The sequence below is a fragment of the Brugia malayi genome, assembly GCF_000002995.4.
Source record: "Brugia malayi strain FR3 genome assembly, contig: Bm_v4_Chr3_scaffold_001, whole genome shotgun sequence".
NCBI classification, from domain to species: domain Eukaryota; kingdom Metazoa; phylum Nematoda; class Chromadorea; order Rhabditida; family Onchocercidae; genus Brugia; species Brugia malayi.
This window is the reverse complement of record NW_025062477.1, coordinates 8,564,099-8,583,035: the sequence shown is the minus strand read 5'-3', so window position 1 is coordinate 8,583,035 and position 18,937 is coordinate 8,564,099. Positions and strand designations below refer to the sequence as shown.

General features: G+C 32.2%; 2 protein-coding genes across 2 annotated transcripts; both read right to left on the bottom strand.

Annotated features, from left to right (window-relative positions):
* Window positions 1–753: 753 nt before the first annotated feature.
* On the bottom strand, window positions 754–5,193 carry Bm3401 (Uncharacterized protein; the record flags this gene model as incomplete). The annotated part of the gene is made up of 13 exons (XM_043080472.1): window positions 754–910; window positions 1,028–1,132; window positions 1,317–1,394; window positions 1,585–1,771; window positions 2,231–2,342; window positions 2,458–2,601; window positions 2,796–2,911; window positions 3,238–3,331; window positions 3,514–3,639; window positions 3,938–4,126; window positions 4,430–4,595; window positions 4,785–4,872; window positions 5,001–5,193. The coding sequence occupies 13 exons, from the start codon at window positions 5,191–5,193 to the stop codon at window positions 754–756; spliced, it is 1,755 nt and encodes a 584-aa protein (XP_042936406.1).
* Window positions 5,194–8,904: 3,711 nt separating this feature from the next.
* On the bottom strand, window positions 8,905–13,619 carry Bma-ztf-2 (Uncharacterized protein; the record flags this gene model as incomplete). Its single annotated transcript, XM_043080471.1, has 12 exons — window positions 8,905–9,165; window positions 9,265–9,489; window positions 10,600–10,677; window positions 10,794–10,918; window positions 11,264–11,416; window positions 11,538–11,727; window positions 11,806–11,913; window positions 12,126–12,250; window positions 12,537–12,714; window positions 12,845–13,006; window positions 13,179–13,250; window positions 13,605–13,619. 12 exons carry the CDS (start codon window positions 13,617–13,619, stop codon window positions 8,905–8,907), a joined length of 1,692 nt encoding a protein of 563 aa, XP_042936405.1.
* Between the last annotated feature and the right edge of the window lie 5,318 nt (window positions 13,620–18,937).

The following is an 18,937-nucleotide window of genomic DNA, read 5'->3' as shown; positions in this document are numbered from 1 at the left end:
CTGATTAAAAAGAAAATCCGAATTAAGTGAAAACCTTTTCATTAACTGACTCATCTGAATAAATTTCAACAGTACAGTTTATTACAAAAAATCTACATTTATCAAGGAAATGACAAATAAACAGATAAGGAAATGCTAGGATCACATTAAGACGCAACAAAGAAGGTTTAATTTCTCACCAAAATTCTGAATTCACTGGTAACAAAAACTATACATAGCATAGCACCATTTGAAAATAAAACGGAATTAGGGAAAATTATTACTGCTTAACAGGCAAAGTGCCTAGGTTTGAATAATAATCCAATCTGTACAGTTTTTATATTCAAGAATACAGTCAAGGACTTGATTTATGCTCAAGTAATAAAGAAATTACCATTTGCTCTGATATAAAAATATTTTTGAGTTAACATGAATTTGAATGTTACTGTCAAAAAAGGAATTTACAATGATTAACTATTTTTTTTCTTCTTCTTTGAAAAAAAAAAAAAAGAAAAGAAAAGAAAAAAAAGAAAATACTAGTAGAGTATTTTCTTTCTTTTCCCGTACGTTATCTTTCATTTTTCGCTCTTCTGAAGACTAGAAGATAACCAATCTCACTTTTAACAACTCTAACTGTATGCAAAAAATAACTGATAAAAAAAATAACATTCAGAATTTCCACCATTCAAATACATATTTACATCAGAAATTTATGTTTAGAACTTCCAAAAACTTCACTTATGGAATGTTTATTATAAGGAATGTAAATGTACATCATACAATCGATACATTGCTAGCACCTGCATTATCTGGCGTTATTCCACTATGCTTCATTGTTAAGGTTTGTTTAGAAATCCTTACACGTTCTGTGATTATTTCACGGCATAGTGGGCAAAGTTCAATCTGTCCGGAGCAAGAGTAACAAATTCCGCTAGAAATAACATTGAATGACTTCCACACATGATAAATACTTATTGTCCTTCAGCAACTTCCAAGAGATATAAAATTTAAAATCTTTAAATAAAGAACGAGGCCCCGTAGATCTTACCCATGTTGGCATGGCCTTAAAACAGTGTCAATCGAATTCGCATAACATAAAGTGCATGCATCATCTGCTATAGATATTTGTGTCAGGAGTTCAATTCTTCGTTGCCTGCAGTAAAACAGCATGGACTGAACGCTATAAAAATAACGCATGAAAAGGAAACAAATTTCAAATGAAAGGTTACGAAATATTAAATTAAATGATTTAATTTATATAGCTGCACTCAGTTTCTGATGTCATCTTTGCTGTAGATATATCTTAAATTCTGTACAACATGAAAAAAAGTACAGACCGTGGGACGATAGTTTTTTGCTCCGAGAAGAGAGTGCCGTTATCATTGAAAGTTTTAAATGATATATCTGGAGGAAACCTAAAATTTCACATATTTTAAAGCATAATAAAGTTTCGGAAATTGATTCCAATTAGACCAGTGGATCAGAGAACGCAGAGACCATACTTCAATACACTGCGTAAACCAAACTTATTTCGAGAAACATATATAAAAAATTTCTGCAGAAAAATTCAAAGAAAATATTTGCATTTTCAATTAAACAACTAACTTGAACGGCTCCAAACCAAAATTGAAACGACACTGTTGAAAGCTCATAAACGAGGCGGCTGCAAAAAATCCCGAACTTTTATTCCGCCTGTCGAGAAAGGCACGATGCGGTTGACGAAGCGATAAACCATTAAGATAAAACTGCACGTAGCCATCCTGCAGATTCAGTAAGCAACCAAGAACGTCACCTACAAGTGAACCAGCATGAAATGAAGTCGTGAAAAAAAATTGAATCTAATTTATACTACCGATAAATCAATCCAGTTCAGCCTAGAATTCGATGTAGTCATTAAAGACCGGAATTTGTTATTACAACTTAATTTATTTGACTTAAATTTCAAAAAAAAAAAAAAAAAAAAAAACGAAAAGCAGCAAGGTACGTAAAAGGTGATAAGTCCATATAGCACAGTGAAAGAGAGCTAGAATGTTTTCAAAGAAGTTTTTGCAAACCATCGATAACGTAATTAAAATTAAATAATAGTGAGTCTTAATATTAAGGGTATTATTCCTCCGCAATATTTCTTAGGAAGAGGAAGCCTTTCAGATAATTCGTGTACACACTAAGTTATAATGTTCACAACAAAACATCCATAATTAAATAATAAAATTTTTCATAACAAAATTTCCTTTTTTCCAAAAAGTTTTACCAGCTTTCCAGTGATCATGCTCGATTTTCATGAAATCTGCATTATACCAGATTAGTTGTCGACAACCATCGTATGCTATTGAACAATCATCGTCACCAATTCCGTAACCTTCCTAACAGTGAAAAATGTCAGAACTTTTAACCTAGCCGACTAGTTCTAATCACATAATTACTTGACAACCCTTCAACGAAAACCAGTGTATTGGTTACATTTTAGAAAGAACATACGTGATTTGAAAAACGACTCTGCTTCGTAGCAAAGCCAATTTGCATAACACCGGGAGTTAGAATTAATGCTTCATAAAACCAAATCCCATGTGTAGCTTCAAAAGTACACCGAACTGATTCAAATGATGAAACATCACATCGTGCCTACAAAAACAATCATATAAATTGGAAACTAATTGGTTCTAATCATGCTGGAAAATGAAAAAATATAAGCTATCACTATTTCCTGTCTAACAATTAAAACTTTATGCATTTGCATCCACATCAGAAATGTTCGTAATAGCATTCAGCCATTATGAACATTTGCAGTAAGTCACTATGAAGTAAACAGTAGTTACCTCTAAGCCGTTAGGACCAATTTTCAGATATTCACTGACATCCTTATGATTTAACATAGCATTGATGTCATCAACATTCATAATCATATATGAGGGAATACGGTTCTCGATCACAACTATAAATTTCGATGATCGTAAAGTTAGCACTACGACAACAATTTTTGTCTGTCATAAATTTCTATCGCGATCTGATAGATATATTTTCATGTTTTATTTCAAAGCGCTAATCCATTCATTTCAAACAAACAAAAGTTAAAACATGACGCTTATATGAAGTGTTTAAAATTTTTTTGATGGAGATAAAGATGCATTACGTTAAAAGTGACACAGGATGACTTCAGTCTAACTTACCTTTTCTGATGCAAAAAATTCTCGTGAGCAAAGAAGTAAAAGTATAATAAGTGTCCTCTTTTCTTCTTAATGTTTCAACAAAAATACTCACAGACATTGTCCAATGTCCACTGAGCACAAAATGCAACTTGCTGTTTCAGCCAATCATTCTCAATCCTTGGATCGTCCAGCCATGATTCTAGGACCTGCAAGAGCAAGAAAGTTGGGACCTGTAGTCATATGAGTCCATTTGAACCACCTTATTGTGTATTCTACTTTATAATCCCTGCAGAAATTATTATGTGTCCTCAAAATAAGAGATGTATATTATAAAAATAAGAGAACTCTATTAAAATGAATACCACTAAATTTTACAAATTAATCTTACTAGTAATGGATTCCGTTCCATCTGTTCCAATCGCCGACATATTGTTAATCTATTTTCGCTCGTTTGAGCGAATTTTTCCAGAGCAATCATTGAAAAAAGAATGATTTGTGGGTCGCCCGTAGGTTCCTTTAAAAGCCTTGCTTGAAAAAAATATATATAGGAAAAAGAAAAGGGAACTGGATGATATGCAAATCCTTCAACAAGTGAGAAAAAAAGAACGTATTTCACACTTTGTTGAATAATGAAAGAAAAATAAACAAATCACACCGTTTTGGTATTCAACATTATTTATGAACACTATTAAGATTGATTGCTGAACATAGGAAATACACTTCAAAAAACACAAGATACCCATAACTGTTTTACTACTTATCATATTGTCAGAAATTATAAAAGTATAGGAAAAACTTATTGGAAAACTTACAAGATTATAGATAAGGTAATTAAGGGTAGTGTTTGTACAAATCTGTATGCAGCTTGGTCCAGCTAACTTTTCAGCAAGAGACCCAAGTACAATACATATATTGCGATGGCGAGAAGATTGATCTTTATGATTTGATAAATGTGATAATTCTAAGTGCATATGACGTGTAAGTAAGCGCGTTATTGTTTCCTACAATAAATCTTATATAAAATAAGTTGGGAAGAGTGATGAAGGCGGAATTGAAGGCGTCTGTACTCACAATCTTTACAAAATTGAGAATGTAAAAATATCAAAAATCCAAAACAAAAACTTGGTTCGTATTATCTCCGTCCGTCTTCAGTGTGAATTTGCTACCTTTCGTATATATATGATACTTTGAATGCAAATAAGGATTTATTTGTATCTTCTTACACAAGTTTTTCATACAAGCTGTTGTAATTAGAAACCAGTAATGCTTCGTATTTTAAATATCAAATTGAAGTTAAGATCAACCCTTGTAGGCAGTGGACTTTCATCGAGGAAAAGAGTGATAACAGCAGGGCCAAGTGGTTCCTCAATAGGAATAACATCAATTAGGCACATGACGACCATTATCCAACCACCTTCTTTATCAGCAATCAAATTCAGTTTCAGCAATTGTGTAGGTGGCTCCTGATCACTGAAAAACTTGTTGTTTGGAAATATTCCCAAATCATTTCAACAATTCTTGAAATGGTCAGAAATTTTAATTAAATACATCTACATAACATTACCTGCCAACAAATACCATTCTTGCTGAAAAAATATCTTGCATATGCCTTCGTACAACTTGTTCAAATATTTTTAAGAGAAAAAAACGGTAACTTACTTGCTTACCAGGTACCGTATCATCTTTAAAGTTTGCCATATCAGATCTCTTACATCAGATTCAACGTCTTCAGTAGCTACGGTGCTAACTAAAACTAGAATCTTATTTCATATGAAAAGCAGCTTTTAAAAACATTCCCCAAATTGTATATCATCAATGTATGTTTGGAATGATGCAGTCTATTAAAATGGAAAAATAAACAAAAAATAACGTTACCGTCGACACTGTGAAAAGATGGTGCTCGAATTGCACGAGTTACAATTTGCGTTCGGGATGCCAGATGTCTTCGTACTTGTCGAGCTGCATCACTGCATGCATCTTCACTAATATCGTTAATATGGAAGTGCTGTCTTCCGCTTCCATTACGTCCTGAAGATGATCGTTTCCTTTTGCAAAGGCATGCCCCCATCTATTAACTACTTCAAAATTATTCCTAAAATCAAGTTTCTAGAAGTAAAAAATGTGAAAATCAAGGGCTTCAAAATGCTGACACACTTGCTTCAAGGCACATAAAGAGCACATAAAGATATGAGAAGAATAAGGGTTTGAAGAAATTAATCGCCGTAAAACTAGTATAAAAAATAGCTTTCAATTAGGAAAAATAAAACAAATTTCAGGAAATCTCATTATGGTTAGTGATTTCATTATACTGGATTGAATAGACAACGGTGAAAAAGGGAAAACAAAACTCATATAATATGTGGCCTATTTCATAACGGATTGACGGTGAACAAAATTACTACTATTTTAATGATTAAAAATAACTCAAACTTACTATCTGTCAAGCATTATGTACAGTAGAAGTAGGAAAAATCAACTCATGCATTTTTCTAACCTTCACATAATATATAAAAACTAGAATAATTTAAAAAGTTTTGCATGCTCAATGACAAAAAAATCAATTAATTAGCAGACAACACAAATAGTAGAATAGTAGAAATCCTTTTTAGCCATGAACTTTCCACATTTTAAAAATCCTTTCTTGACACATGAAAAGATTCAACATTCAAACTTTACATGAACGCTGCCAAGCTTTTAATGATTTGCATAACCAAGAAAAAATTACTATTTAAAAAAATACATGTAAAAAGAAAAAAATCTGTGCAAGCAATCTTTAACGAATAGATAATTAAAATGATGGGAAAATAGGAGAGGAAATGCAATTTTTACTAGCAAATGATAAACTGAATTTTCAAAAACTTTAAATCAAAAAACTGCCAAGTAAAGATGTTCGATTAACTAATTTATTCTCCCCGTTTTATAGAAGATGGATCTTCTTTTAAGGAATGAGAAAATTGAGAACATATTGCATCTTTTGAACTTTTACGCATCATCCAACACCTATTTGTGTATTCTATAAGACCTTTCATTGATAGCAATACTACAACTTTTACTAAAAAAAAAAAATATTTTCTCGCATGATGAGCATTGAATGCTTTCAAAATAAAGAGAACAAAAGCTTACACCAAGCTTCGGTCTAAATATCTCATTCGCTATCAAATTTAAGCGATTCAGACACTAACTAATCTAAAACCTTTTTTCTCATTGTTCTTCATATATTTCAAAAGTTCACAAATTTGGAAAGAAAAAAGCCAAAAACTCTGTCTTTCCTATATTAACTTTCTTGCATATTATCCAATGAATATTTCAGACGAGCATAAGTACATCACTGATGGGTGATAAGTACCAAAAGTTAAGAAAGAACCGAATCCGGAACGGTCCTAAATTTCTCTCTTTAAGAACAAGTTTCTTAAATTCTGTAATGATTATCACTGCAAAAATATAAATAATTTCAACCTGACAAATCTAATACCTTGACAAATACATCATTTAAAAATACGTAATTGGTTTTTGTGGATTAGAAATTGTGCTGTTTGGAAATGAAGGCATACAATGTTATTATAATTTTCTACTGATCAGAGGTCACATCTCAAGCTAGATCAACTGTATTATCTCATAAAACATGATGTACTGAACTAGTACATCCAACACATCAAGAGAACTGTTCTCACTATAAATTTAGACAGATTAGGCAATCTCAATTCTAAACACCATTCCCTAAAAGAAGTGAATTCATACCAAGACCCATGATAACTATGGTTACTTTTATTTGAGCGTCATTTTCACAAGTAGTTAAAGATTTATTGATTTAAGAATATATTAAAAAAGTGAAAGCGGGAAGAAAGCAACAAGATGAAACACTGAACTTGTAGTACATATCGCCAATTAATTAACTGATAAAGTGAGGGAAGTGGAAGAAGAAGAGATTGTATCTCCAAAGCAAATATTTTATCAGTCACTGAAGTCACTAAGGTGAGTACGTAAGTCTCAAAAAGTACACTAACCCCTCACACCACAAAAATCGCTAAAAATGGCATGCAGAAATATACGTTAAGGAAAGTGAATCCGTCTATTATTCCAGAAACTGTTTCGTTACTCGTTGTCAGCATGATAAGTTTCAGTTTAAGTAGGTTTTCTTTCCTTTTTCCGGAGGAAGTATTTCCTTATAAAGCGCAACACAGAAAATTACATTAGAGAAAGCGTGACCCATCTATTAGCCAAGAGAGGAGCCTGATCATCCAGCTAAAAAATCTAAACAAAACAAATACAACAAAAAAAAAAATATAAGAAATTATCCATAATAACCTGATAACTATTAAGCCAAATAAAACTCAATAAGATAAAAATAGGACCTAACTTTAAATTAACCCCAAATAACTTATTTGGGGTTAATTTAAAGTCTCAATTTACTGTAGATTTTACCTAACGAATATGCTGATGGGTCACGGATTGGTACTGTATTAGACGCATTAAGTAAGCAACTCTACGTTAAAAATTTGGAATTTTTGGAAAAAATCTCATCACATTAAAATTATATTTTGGATTTGGAAAACAAATTGAAGACATTTTGATATCATACTTATAAGTGTAATCTGTCCTCAACTTATATTTTTTTATGTTAGGAAATCTAATTGAATATCAATTGAATTGAATAATTTTCGGTAAACAGAATGATGAAAGAACTTTACTGCAGTATGACAATAACCATTCTATATTTCAAGAAAAACTGTCTGTACAGAAAAAAGCAGCAATTATAACAGATTTCAGATGCGAAGAAAAACTAAATTCGTACAAGGATATTTATGTTTTAGTTAATCAGTTGGTGACATCCGTTTGCTTATTTGAAATTCTTGTGGTAATTCTAATACTGTGTGACTAATAATCATCATTGTTCCTTTTACAGAGATCAGAATAGATAATTCCAGCCTAAGGCTTTTTATAATGACTGGATAGTTTGAATTAGATGAAACTAGATCACAAATAAACGCCATAAATTTAAAAAATATTTCATATCATACGTTATTGCACATTATTGCACATTTTACAAGACATGAGTATGCATCAAAGTTATAAACATTGAAATCAATATCAAAGCCAAGAATGATGGAAGCTCATGAAGTTAGCTAAACAAAATCAAATAATAACTAAATTTTTTTCTGACAGATCTGGGAGAATGTGATCAAATTCAGCTATCGGCCTTACTTTTCCGATTTCCTTACTGTTGCGTCTTTTGAGTTTCTAGATTTTTATTTTTACTCCAAGCTAACTAGAATTTTTTTCTTCGGAATTTCAGAATGGAATATACTTCCTAGGTGGATTATGATTACTATGGATTATGATTAACAGTGTCAGAACTTATGGGAGAGCAATTCAATAAACAGTGAGAGAGAAATGCAGTAATGAAAACAGTAAACAAATATAATAATTATGAAAACTGGAACAAGAAAATTCAAGACAACATTCTATTGAGTAAGTGAATGAAAGACATTTTTTTCATAGAAAGAAGTTGAAGTTGTAAACAAACTCCCAAATATAAAAAAAATTTCTTTAAATGTTAATAAAGTCTATACATTTCTTTACATTTCCTTAAATGTTGATAAATTCTATACACTAGCAAGTATCCACAGAGAGTAAATAAATACTGCTTATAAGAACTGGTTCTAATCTTTTTACTTTTGTTTGCTAATCTGCCTCCTTTCCGCAACTCTTTTTACTTCTTATAAAAGGATCGGTATATTCAACGAATTTAAATAATTGATGAATAAGCGCAAGTTTTAGTTCAACCATCAAGTTGCACAACATCAACAAAATCATCCTCATTCTTTTTCGTTATATTTATATCGTGAACTGCATCTGATTCATTTTTCGGATTCGTTTTATCTTCTGGCGGCTCTGGAAGGCTGTCTGTTCTCTGGGTTCTGCTTTCTGCTGAGGGAACTGGTGGAAAAAATGCATTACGTCGTTGGCGATAATGTTGAATAGCTTTGATAACACCCTCAGAAATCTGGTAACTAGGTGATAATGAGCTAACATCAGACACCTTAGAATTTGTGTTGGACTCTTCCGGGACGTGTAGTGAGGCAGGATTCATGAAACAAAGGTTTTTAAAAATACTGTTAGAATTGAAGTTTGAAATTACCGTCACTGAATTACACGAAATATTGTTAATGTTAGCAGGGAATAAAGAATTGAGTTCTTGGACAGTCTTTTTTTGCTGATTCCCGTGAATTTCTGGATAGGAAATGAAACCTGTAACTGGTATAATCTCCTCCGGAATTGAAGTTACTTGCTTAAAAGCCGAGGGACCAGGCGATATCCATTCTGATAGCAATGTAGGAGCCAATGCTAGCGCTCGCATCGAAAACTGAAATCGAGAATGTGGGAGATTTCTGTGAGTTATAAAATTCTGAAATTTCCCAAAAATCAATTCATTACGGTAATTAATAACTATCGAGGAATTCTATAATACTTTATCAAGTGTTTAATAGTTTATCAAATCGAAATGCATTTGGATCACATTAGAGGAATATTTTTTTGACCAAACACAACCGACATTCAAATGGTTATAAAAAGTTTGGATAAATTAATCTCTCAAGTATAGCTTTTTGCGGATATTACTTTAATATTTTTTCAAACAGATCGTTACAGTATGAGCTGAAAATTTTTGTGGTCTACATCTGAAGATAGTTGCAAGGTTTTGAGAGTAAATTTATTACATTCGAGTGTGGACAAATTTTAATCTTCTAAAATTAAAAAGTGTATCGTTTCTTTTCTTCCTTGATTTCGTCTTACGAGTTCGAAAATTAGGAAAAGTCTAATAAAGGAAAAAGTTCCGTGTGATTGAAAATTATAGATTTATGGATAAAAATCTTTTTTTTTTTTTTTTGATTTTTAAAACATACAACTAGCTGCAAATGATAAAAAAAAATGTTTTAATGTTTTTGTATCTAAAGCATTTGCTTTTTGTTACCGTAATTTCTTCAACAGATAACCTAATAACTCTTCTACTTGAATCGAAAGCAAAAATCAGTACGGTATATTATGTTTTGTTCTATTGTGTCAATTACTTCTTAAATATCAGTTAGAACTGATTAATTCACTGAACCCACAGCATTAAGAGAGTAAAACAGTAAATCTTACAAGATGTCAGTATTGACAAATAAGTTGGCTAATTTTTGCGAGTTCCCAGTAATTTAAGAAAACGTTTTACGAAGAAAATCTTCAAAAATCATATGGCTTAAACTAAACAGACAAATGGTGGATAAAGTGAATTTTATTTGTATGTGTCTGATATGTAATAATACTGCAAATAGAATAGGTGCAACTCTGACTGGATTTTCTAAGAAATGAATTCGCCATAATTCAAGTGAATTCCTGATATCTTTTTTAATGCTTCTGTTCTTGCAAATTTTCTTGTAAATTCTTATACCAGAATTATTTTTGGTTTGAAATATCTTTATAATAAATAAATTACTAGTGGATCGAATGCAGCCTGTTGTTTCACTACTGATAATACTGCTTCCAAATCAAAAAATTTTGATGTCGTTGTTACCTGGAATAATTCATGCTATGATGAGCATGCAAAATTTCGGTTAAAACATGAAGCGGAAAAACTTAAGGAGTAATTAAATTGGAATTTAGAAAGGAACAGAAACTATATATGAATACCTGCTGTGTCATAGCGGTACTGTCGGCATTCACTTTCATTTGAGTCTCAGCGGTATTTGCAGTGGTTCCATCTACACCTTGTCTCAGAAGTGATGGACCTGTGGTATGCATGCGCATATGATTTTCTATAATAGACATTTTCTTTGCAGTCCAGTTACAAAATATGCAATTATAGATTATTTCTAAAAAGGTCAGAAAGGTTAGAAATGATTTCAAGTCTAAAGCGACATCAATTCCATCGGTAATATAATAAAAATGATGCGAGAATCAAATCCTCTAAAATTGTTACTTCAATATTTGCCATTTTCTTGTACTATTAGTTACTTTTAATGAGGGTAAACATGCTTTTGTGTGTAAGTGCAGATGCTTATGCTAAAAAATTAAAAGCTGGTAAAGCAGTATTGATTAATTCCCTCTTGTAGCATCTCAAGCAATTATAATACAGCAATATTTCCAGACCCTTCACATACCAGTTTGATTATGGTTGTGTCTATAAGCTGATACTGCTGGCAAAGATAAATTTTGCGCTATGATTGATGAAGTAATTGCCGGACTTTTACCAATTAGTTCTTGAGCAGCTTGTTTAGCAGCTTCATCAAGGAGTGCAAATGATGGCTTTAAATCTGAAAGTGTTTCGCAGATCTGTTTGAAAAGTTTGAAATATTTGAAAAACAAAGAAGAAAATATTCGTCATAGGTTAATTTGGCAATATAAGATTCATCGAAAAAGAAACAATGAACTTACTAAAATTATTTTTTACAATGTACGGAGGAGCAATATTAATTTTGAGATCATCTCTTTTGCATGTTGTCTTTTCAATGAAATGTTTCATAGTTGTGTGAGCATCCATGAAAGAGTTACCACATGAGTGGCATTCGTACGGCAATGCATTATGCGCATTCTTCAGATGGCTCATCAAAACAAGTAGCGAGTCCTAAAATCAGAAAAGCACGGGATCCTAAGCTAAAAATTATTACAGTGATGTGTTTGGAAGATTCTTGAAGTTAACAACCTGTTCAAACAAGCAAATAACGCATCGATACATAATCGGCAATCGAAGTGTTTTAGGCTTTCTGCATCTTAGCATAATATCTTTATCATTTTTCAAATCTGTGAGTATCTGTAATAGCTTTAAGTAAATGACGGCAATGCAGCAGTGAAATATCAAGACGGTGTGGGAGAAAGCATTTGTGTGTAGATTAAAGTAACAAACAGAATCTCTCGATCGCTTCAATGAACATAAAATCTTGGCATGTAGGATAAGCATTGCTAACTGTTGCATTGCGATAATGCTTTAAATTTAAGTAATGATTAACAGTGGGAGACATTTACTTCTGCACAATTCCGCTTTTTTCCATTTGATTCATTTGTACTGGTTGTCATATTGAAAGTTGAAGTGCTATTATGAAATGTTTTGCTTCGGCTATACTTTGAAACCACTCGTATTCCATGCGTTTCTACAAACAAATAGTTTAATCTGTCTCTTCTAATCCTTTTTCTGTATGTTTTGTTAAAGCTTAATAGAAAGATATGCCAGCCATCACTTATGTGCTGGGATATCTCCATGCAGCACAAATTTGATTCAAATTTTGTGAATGATAGCTATGTGCAGAATAGGTTAAGTGAAAGCTCTATCAAATAAATATGAGGCATTAGTCTTCAAGGTGGTACACAAGGCTCAATTTGTTCGCGAGCTATAGCTAGAATGAAGTTACAAAAAAAAAGGAAATTGGTTTAGCATACTAGCAACATGTCTAACGAGATCAGCTTTCCATTTGCTTGTCCGGGAGCAGTATTTACAACGAAATGGGCGTTCGTTAGTATGAACGCGCTTATGTCTGATCATTTCCGAAACCCATTTCCCCTGGTAACCACAAACGGAACAAGTCCTTGTTGACACGTCCGGATCTATTCCGATACGCTGTAATAGTTCATGAAATTATTTCTATTTGGAAAAAAGTCGGATACTTTCATTTTTGGATCTATGTTTAAATTATGCAAAATTATTGCTGTAAACAAGAAATCTTCATTTCCTGATCATCGCATGGCGCTTCAATTGCCTCAGCTTCGGTCAGATAACGCTTATAGAGGCTATCCCTGGCGCCCACATCATCAGCACGTTTGGCGACCAAACCATCCAAAGTGTTTGCTGGATTCACTATCTCACCTCGACGACGTCTTCGAGCTTGATGATGGCCTGGAAATTCCGTCATCTGAAATATGTACTCATTTTATGAAATAATTTTTTTTTAAAAAAAAGAACTGATTAGTTTAAGATTGCCTGAAAGGTATCTGAAGTTTAAGACAAAAATTTTGGATTTTCATATTGCAAAAATAAAATTTAAAATTTAAATTTAATAATTCTGCAAACAATTCTTAACTCACCATACGGAAAGAATTGGAAGTAGTAGGCGATAATGCAAATTTACCGAGATGTTTTCGGTGATGTAATGTGTCCTGCAAAAAAGAAGCAAATCGCACTTTTTATTACTTTAAAGGTGATAATATACTTGCGTAGAAATAATGTGGTTATTCCCTGCAATATGCTATAAAACACTGGAGTTACTTTTTACCTAATTTGATTCACATATAAATTCGCATCCGAACTTTTTCTATAAGGGGATTTTAGTCGATCTTGTCTTCATCGCGACTTTGATAAATTTAAAAAACTTGGATTTTCCAAAAATTTTGCATTAGTCAAAAATAAATTTAACAATTATCTACTCAATTGTTCAAGTTTTAAAGTTTCAAACTAAGGAAGCGAATATACAGGTGTTGAAAATAAGTTATTAATCTGATGTGAAGTCCTACCAGATTTTGTAGCATCGAATCGTCCAGAATAGAATGGTCGATTCAACTGAATGTCAAATTAAGGCGCCTAAATTCAAAATTAAACACTTATTTAAGTTTTCTGAAGAGCTGAACACCAGATTCAAATGAAAGGTTGAAAAGCATAAAAAATCTAATACATTTAACTTTTAATCTCTCTAAAAGCAACGAATCATTCCTTTTTAAAGAACTGATTGAATTACTTCCTCTTCATTCATTAGAACGGAATTGAGAACAGTTGAAATTTCAGTAAATTCTAAACCGATGACCTTCAATTGCTCTAAATCATGGCAGATCGTTGTTACCAGGAAATTAAAATCCATCGAAAATATTTTTATTCGTTCAAATGTGCGGTAGGAATAATAGGCAACAAAAAGGCGGATCTATAAAAATCAAACCCCTTGGGACTTGTTCATCGAAGTTCGATTTCATAAAAATTCGATTTTTCGCACCAATTTGAAAAAAGTTTGGTGAAACTAAACTGATGGATTTGCCCATCGTCGATTAATGAAAATGTCTAATTTTCTCCAAATTGACAGATTACTTTTTTAAAGAGACATTTAGGAAATCGTAAAACTATTAGCAATGGAATTTCAAAAACGGAAAAAAGAATTGAGAATGTGGCGACAAATCCTTTACCAGTAAACAAATGAAGCGATAATTGGAGAATAAATCAAGTTCGGAATTTTTGAATTATTTTACTTACAGAATCCAACATCATACTGAATAATTTTAGAAAATAAACTTTACGGAGTAGAAAAGGAATAGAAAATAAACTTCTAGAAAATAATAACGCTTTTGAATTTATGAATTAGAAAAATGATAGCATCAAATTCATAAAATGTTCGTACTACTCGATCAAAAATATGTGAGAAGGAACCGAATTGAATCGTTTGCATAAGTTTTATGGAAAGAAAATTAATTACTTAATTATCGATCTAACCAACTTATTTGAATTAGTTACATGAACATGTTTTGAACAATTGAACAACATCAAAAAAAGAAGTTTGATTAAATATAAAAATTTTGCAACACAAATACAATGGAAAATCTCAATAGAACGAAGGAAGGGAAATTTTAGCCCATAAAAACTTGATCTTTGCATCATCAGTCTTCTTTGCTCTTCGCATAAGTCACTTTCGGATTTTGTAATAAAAATTTAAAAACACTTCGCATTTTTGCGAACCGATTTTTTGATATAACAGAAAAGTCAAAAAAACTTTTTCCTGTTCTGACCTTATATCAATAAAACCCGCTTTTTTGTATTTCATTTGAAAGTCAGATTTCTGGTTTTTCAAATTATTGTTGGCAAAAACCAAATTAATTTTTTTCTGTTTATTACATCTATTTTCCCAATAAATTCGGCCTTTCATAGTTCACTATTGTGGTAACATTTGAAACTTACAATTAAGCAACGCCTGCAGAGTTTTTTATGTTAAATATTGGCAGGTGCAGATTTTCATGAAAAAAAGAAAGCTATTAGCAAAGAAAAATTGCGAAGATTGCCGTAAATGTTAATAAGTAAGGAATAATTGAAAAAAAAAAAATATGCAGAAAATTCCGTCTGCACTCAACACCTAGCTGGATAGCTGACAAAATACTTAGATCCTATCCTAAGCACAAAAATTTTAATGACAACATCATGCCACATTCTCTTATTTCTTTTTCTTCTCAAATCTTTCGCGCATTTTGTCAAAAAGCGATTTGAATGTCAAATAAGAAACGTAGGAGTAAATGATAATAGGAAAGATACTGAGATAACAAATAAAAGCATATATTTCAAGAAAATGTAATCGGTGTTGACAACTGCTTCGGCAAGTGGCCGCTATTCTCGACAGCCCAAACAAAAAAAAAAACTGCAAAATGTTGACGCAATATTAATGGTAAGGCGACAACTACTTCCACTGAAGCACAATCAAATTTGTCACATTAATAACAATGCCATTTCTCATATTCACAAAAGACAACTTTTTCAAAAAATTCCTCAATGTCATTGGAGTAATTGGTCTCTTTAATGAAAATAGTCACGTTAAAAAAATTTTCTTTAACTGTTGACAGCAACTTATTGTTTTGCAAAAGCCGATTTAAGCAATAAAACTACCCTCACTAAGAGCTAAGAGGTGAACTGGAGTAGAGATGATGTGCAATTAGCAGCTATCGGGTATCTTAAACTTCAACTAGTTGAGATCAGCTTAGATTTACATGTAAGGTTAATTTTTGACTGAAGAAAACATTATTCATCTTTAATGAATGCAAATTATCACATGTTGTTACAACCTTTCCTAGCTAATATTATAAGCAACTGTCTGAATCAGATACGTTAGCCTATGCAAGAATTAGTAGTGGTCGAAGAAGTGACCATCAACTGAAGAATTTCTATATTACTGTATTCATTGAAGCTCTGGAAATGTTTTAAGCACGGTAAGGTAACCTCCCATTCCGTACATCATCGATGGCTCAAGCTGTTTACCTAATGTAGAAAACCAGTATTTTCGAAATCTCGGAAGCATTTCAATGGATTGTACCAGTGTGTGCCGAATGTCTCGGTTAGTAAGTTCCTGGTCGAAATGAACTAAACTAAACTAAACCAAGCTGAACTAAATGCTACCAGTGGAAATCCAACCAGTTTTTCAAAATTTTCAACAGCAACAAAAAAGAGGGTGGGGCATCGTTGCCTTTTGTGCATTCAAAAAATTGTGTGGACTTCAGCAAACAATGCCCACAGAATTTCAAAAATATCACCAAATCTTTCTCTAATCATTGTTTCATCATTGAGAAGAGAGAGGAGAGGAAAGGAAGCATTTATGCATGCATGTGCATTCTCATTTCAACGTGTTGTCCACAAATTCGTGAATTAAGTGTTCTACTCATGGGTTGCATATTCTACCCACGGGTGTATGCATGGGCTGGATGGATACAAAACTATCCATGGTTGGATATGCAAACTTGCTCAAAATTAACAAGAAAGTATTATAAAGTGAATTCCTTCCGTGTGCAAATAATAATTATAACTCTGCTACAGACAATGGGAAAATCCGCCTGTTGTAGTCCTGTTTAGTTTCAAAGCAAAAATAATATGTTTTTGTGTGGTGGTGACCAAAACTTTTTTTCATTCCCTTTGCGCCCACTCTCTACCTCTCTTCCTCTCTCTCTCCCTATCGATATTTCGTGCGTATAACACTCGATGAAATACCAGAGGAAAAAACGTTTTCAGTTGTCACAATAAGCAGTTGAGCAACGCGGAAGTAAAACTGTTGCTCAAACAGCTCAATTTTAACTCGGGAACTGATTGTATTCTGGAAAATAAATTTGCAAAGAACTTCGCTCAATTCAGGGTAAAAATTTCTATTATGGAATATTATGCCAAATTGACAAATCGACTATTTAATTTTCTTTATTACTTTTCGTCTAGAAAGGATCAGGGACTATTAGTTGTTTCTCAGCATGATTAAAATCATACTTTTGCTATAAATTTTCAAACTCTTTGAATCTCAATATCTTTGAATAATAATAAAAGATATTTATCAAAGTGAAAGTAAATGCAAGGTGACAATGGCACGGGTTGTTCTTCAGTACTACTGCATCAAAGGTAAGCTTCAGAGGAGATTTAAATAAATAAATAAATAAGAAACAATCATTAAATTGTCAAAGAAGTCAAAAAGAAGAATAAAGAGAACAAATGTGACACTGATAATTCAATGCAATTAAATGAGAAATTTTTTCACAAAAAGCATCATCTCATCTGATAGTGACAACGATGGCATAATCATCGATGACAGTAATGAGATGTGCGAAGATGGAGATGAAGCTGATAGTATTAATTGCTGAAGTTCACCATCCAGTTTCCATTAGTCATTATCGCATTGTTCTTTTTTATTCTTTGAACTTAATTATATTATTTTTCTGATTCGTTAAATTCAAAAGCATCACGTATTTGCTAGTAACATGCTTCATTCTTTTTTAATTTGAAATTATCAAATGTGATAATGACTTTATCACATTTGATAATTTCAATCAGTAAGTAAGCGGAAAATTTGAGGACGATTATCTTTTAGATCCGTTATATATTTAGGCCATTATTTGTGATTGTTTTTTTTTAAATACAACTGCAATTCTAATACCGTAATATAGTGCTTCCTTTGTATGCAAACTCTGCTTCATTCAAGAAAAAACTTAAATATTAGCACACTGTAACCATTTGGTATTGTATTTGTAGGAGACAGAAGGAAGTCACATGCTGGAACTTTGCATCGCATACTTTTCTTCATTCATACCTTAGATTTTATCATCATCGTCATCAAATCTTGATTAAAAAAAGGAAAAATATCCTTATTACAGATTCTAAATATCCATCTGTCTCTCTTGCCCAATAATTCACTTCAGATTCACTCTTAATATTGACGGTGTTTATCCAGCCTTTTTTTCAAGAATCAGTTTCAAGCAGAACATAATTATGTTTTGATGTATGCAAACTTTGAGATAGAGTAAAAGTTCTCCACGGATACGATGCCAAGGAGATTTGTCTTTTAGAAACTATCGAATTGGTAAAAAAATCATTTCGAAATATTCCAATAAATGCTTGAATGAATTAAGAGTTACTAAAAGATTGCTTCAGAAATTCTTAGTTGAATTATTTTAACTCTTACTTGAAGAAAAAGAACTTATCGATGTTCTGGAAATCACAGTAGAATGAAATTAGGTTGGTATATATCATCGTTTATCAAATCGTTCGTAGCAAAAGACAAGAAATCGAAAGCATAAAGTAAAATGTTCTACTAAACGATGAATAAAACCAAAGGCACTAATACATTTTGCAGAGACACTTAAACAATTACCGAAAAAAACAAAGCAAATATTAAGCTAGCTTTATTTACGAGAATAGAACAGGTAAGACTCACTCTGTTTCAGGCCATTTTCTTTGTATATTATCGTGACCCTAAGATCAGATACTTCCTCGTTTGTCTTTCTCATGTCTGTGACAGTCTGTACGGGAATGTACTCGTCTGTACCTGACCTCTGATTCCAGCAGTGGAGTGGGAGACCCGTACCTGGTTATCATATTGGAACTGAGCGGTACCTTTTCTTCATTTGCTTCCGTGTTTAGTGAAACACATTTGTATTGTTTACATAATCATTGTCATAAAACCATTGTATATGCATGCACTTGAAATGATCAGGCAAACTGCAATAAGAACAGATAGTTCTTTACATGTCATTATATAATATAATATACACTTACTTCAATTGGCATTGTTGACGTTGAATTTTTATTTTTATGAATGGCAGAAAAAGTCAAATAAGTGGCAGCAACCGTT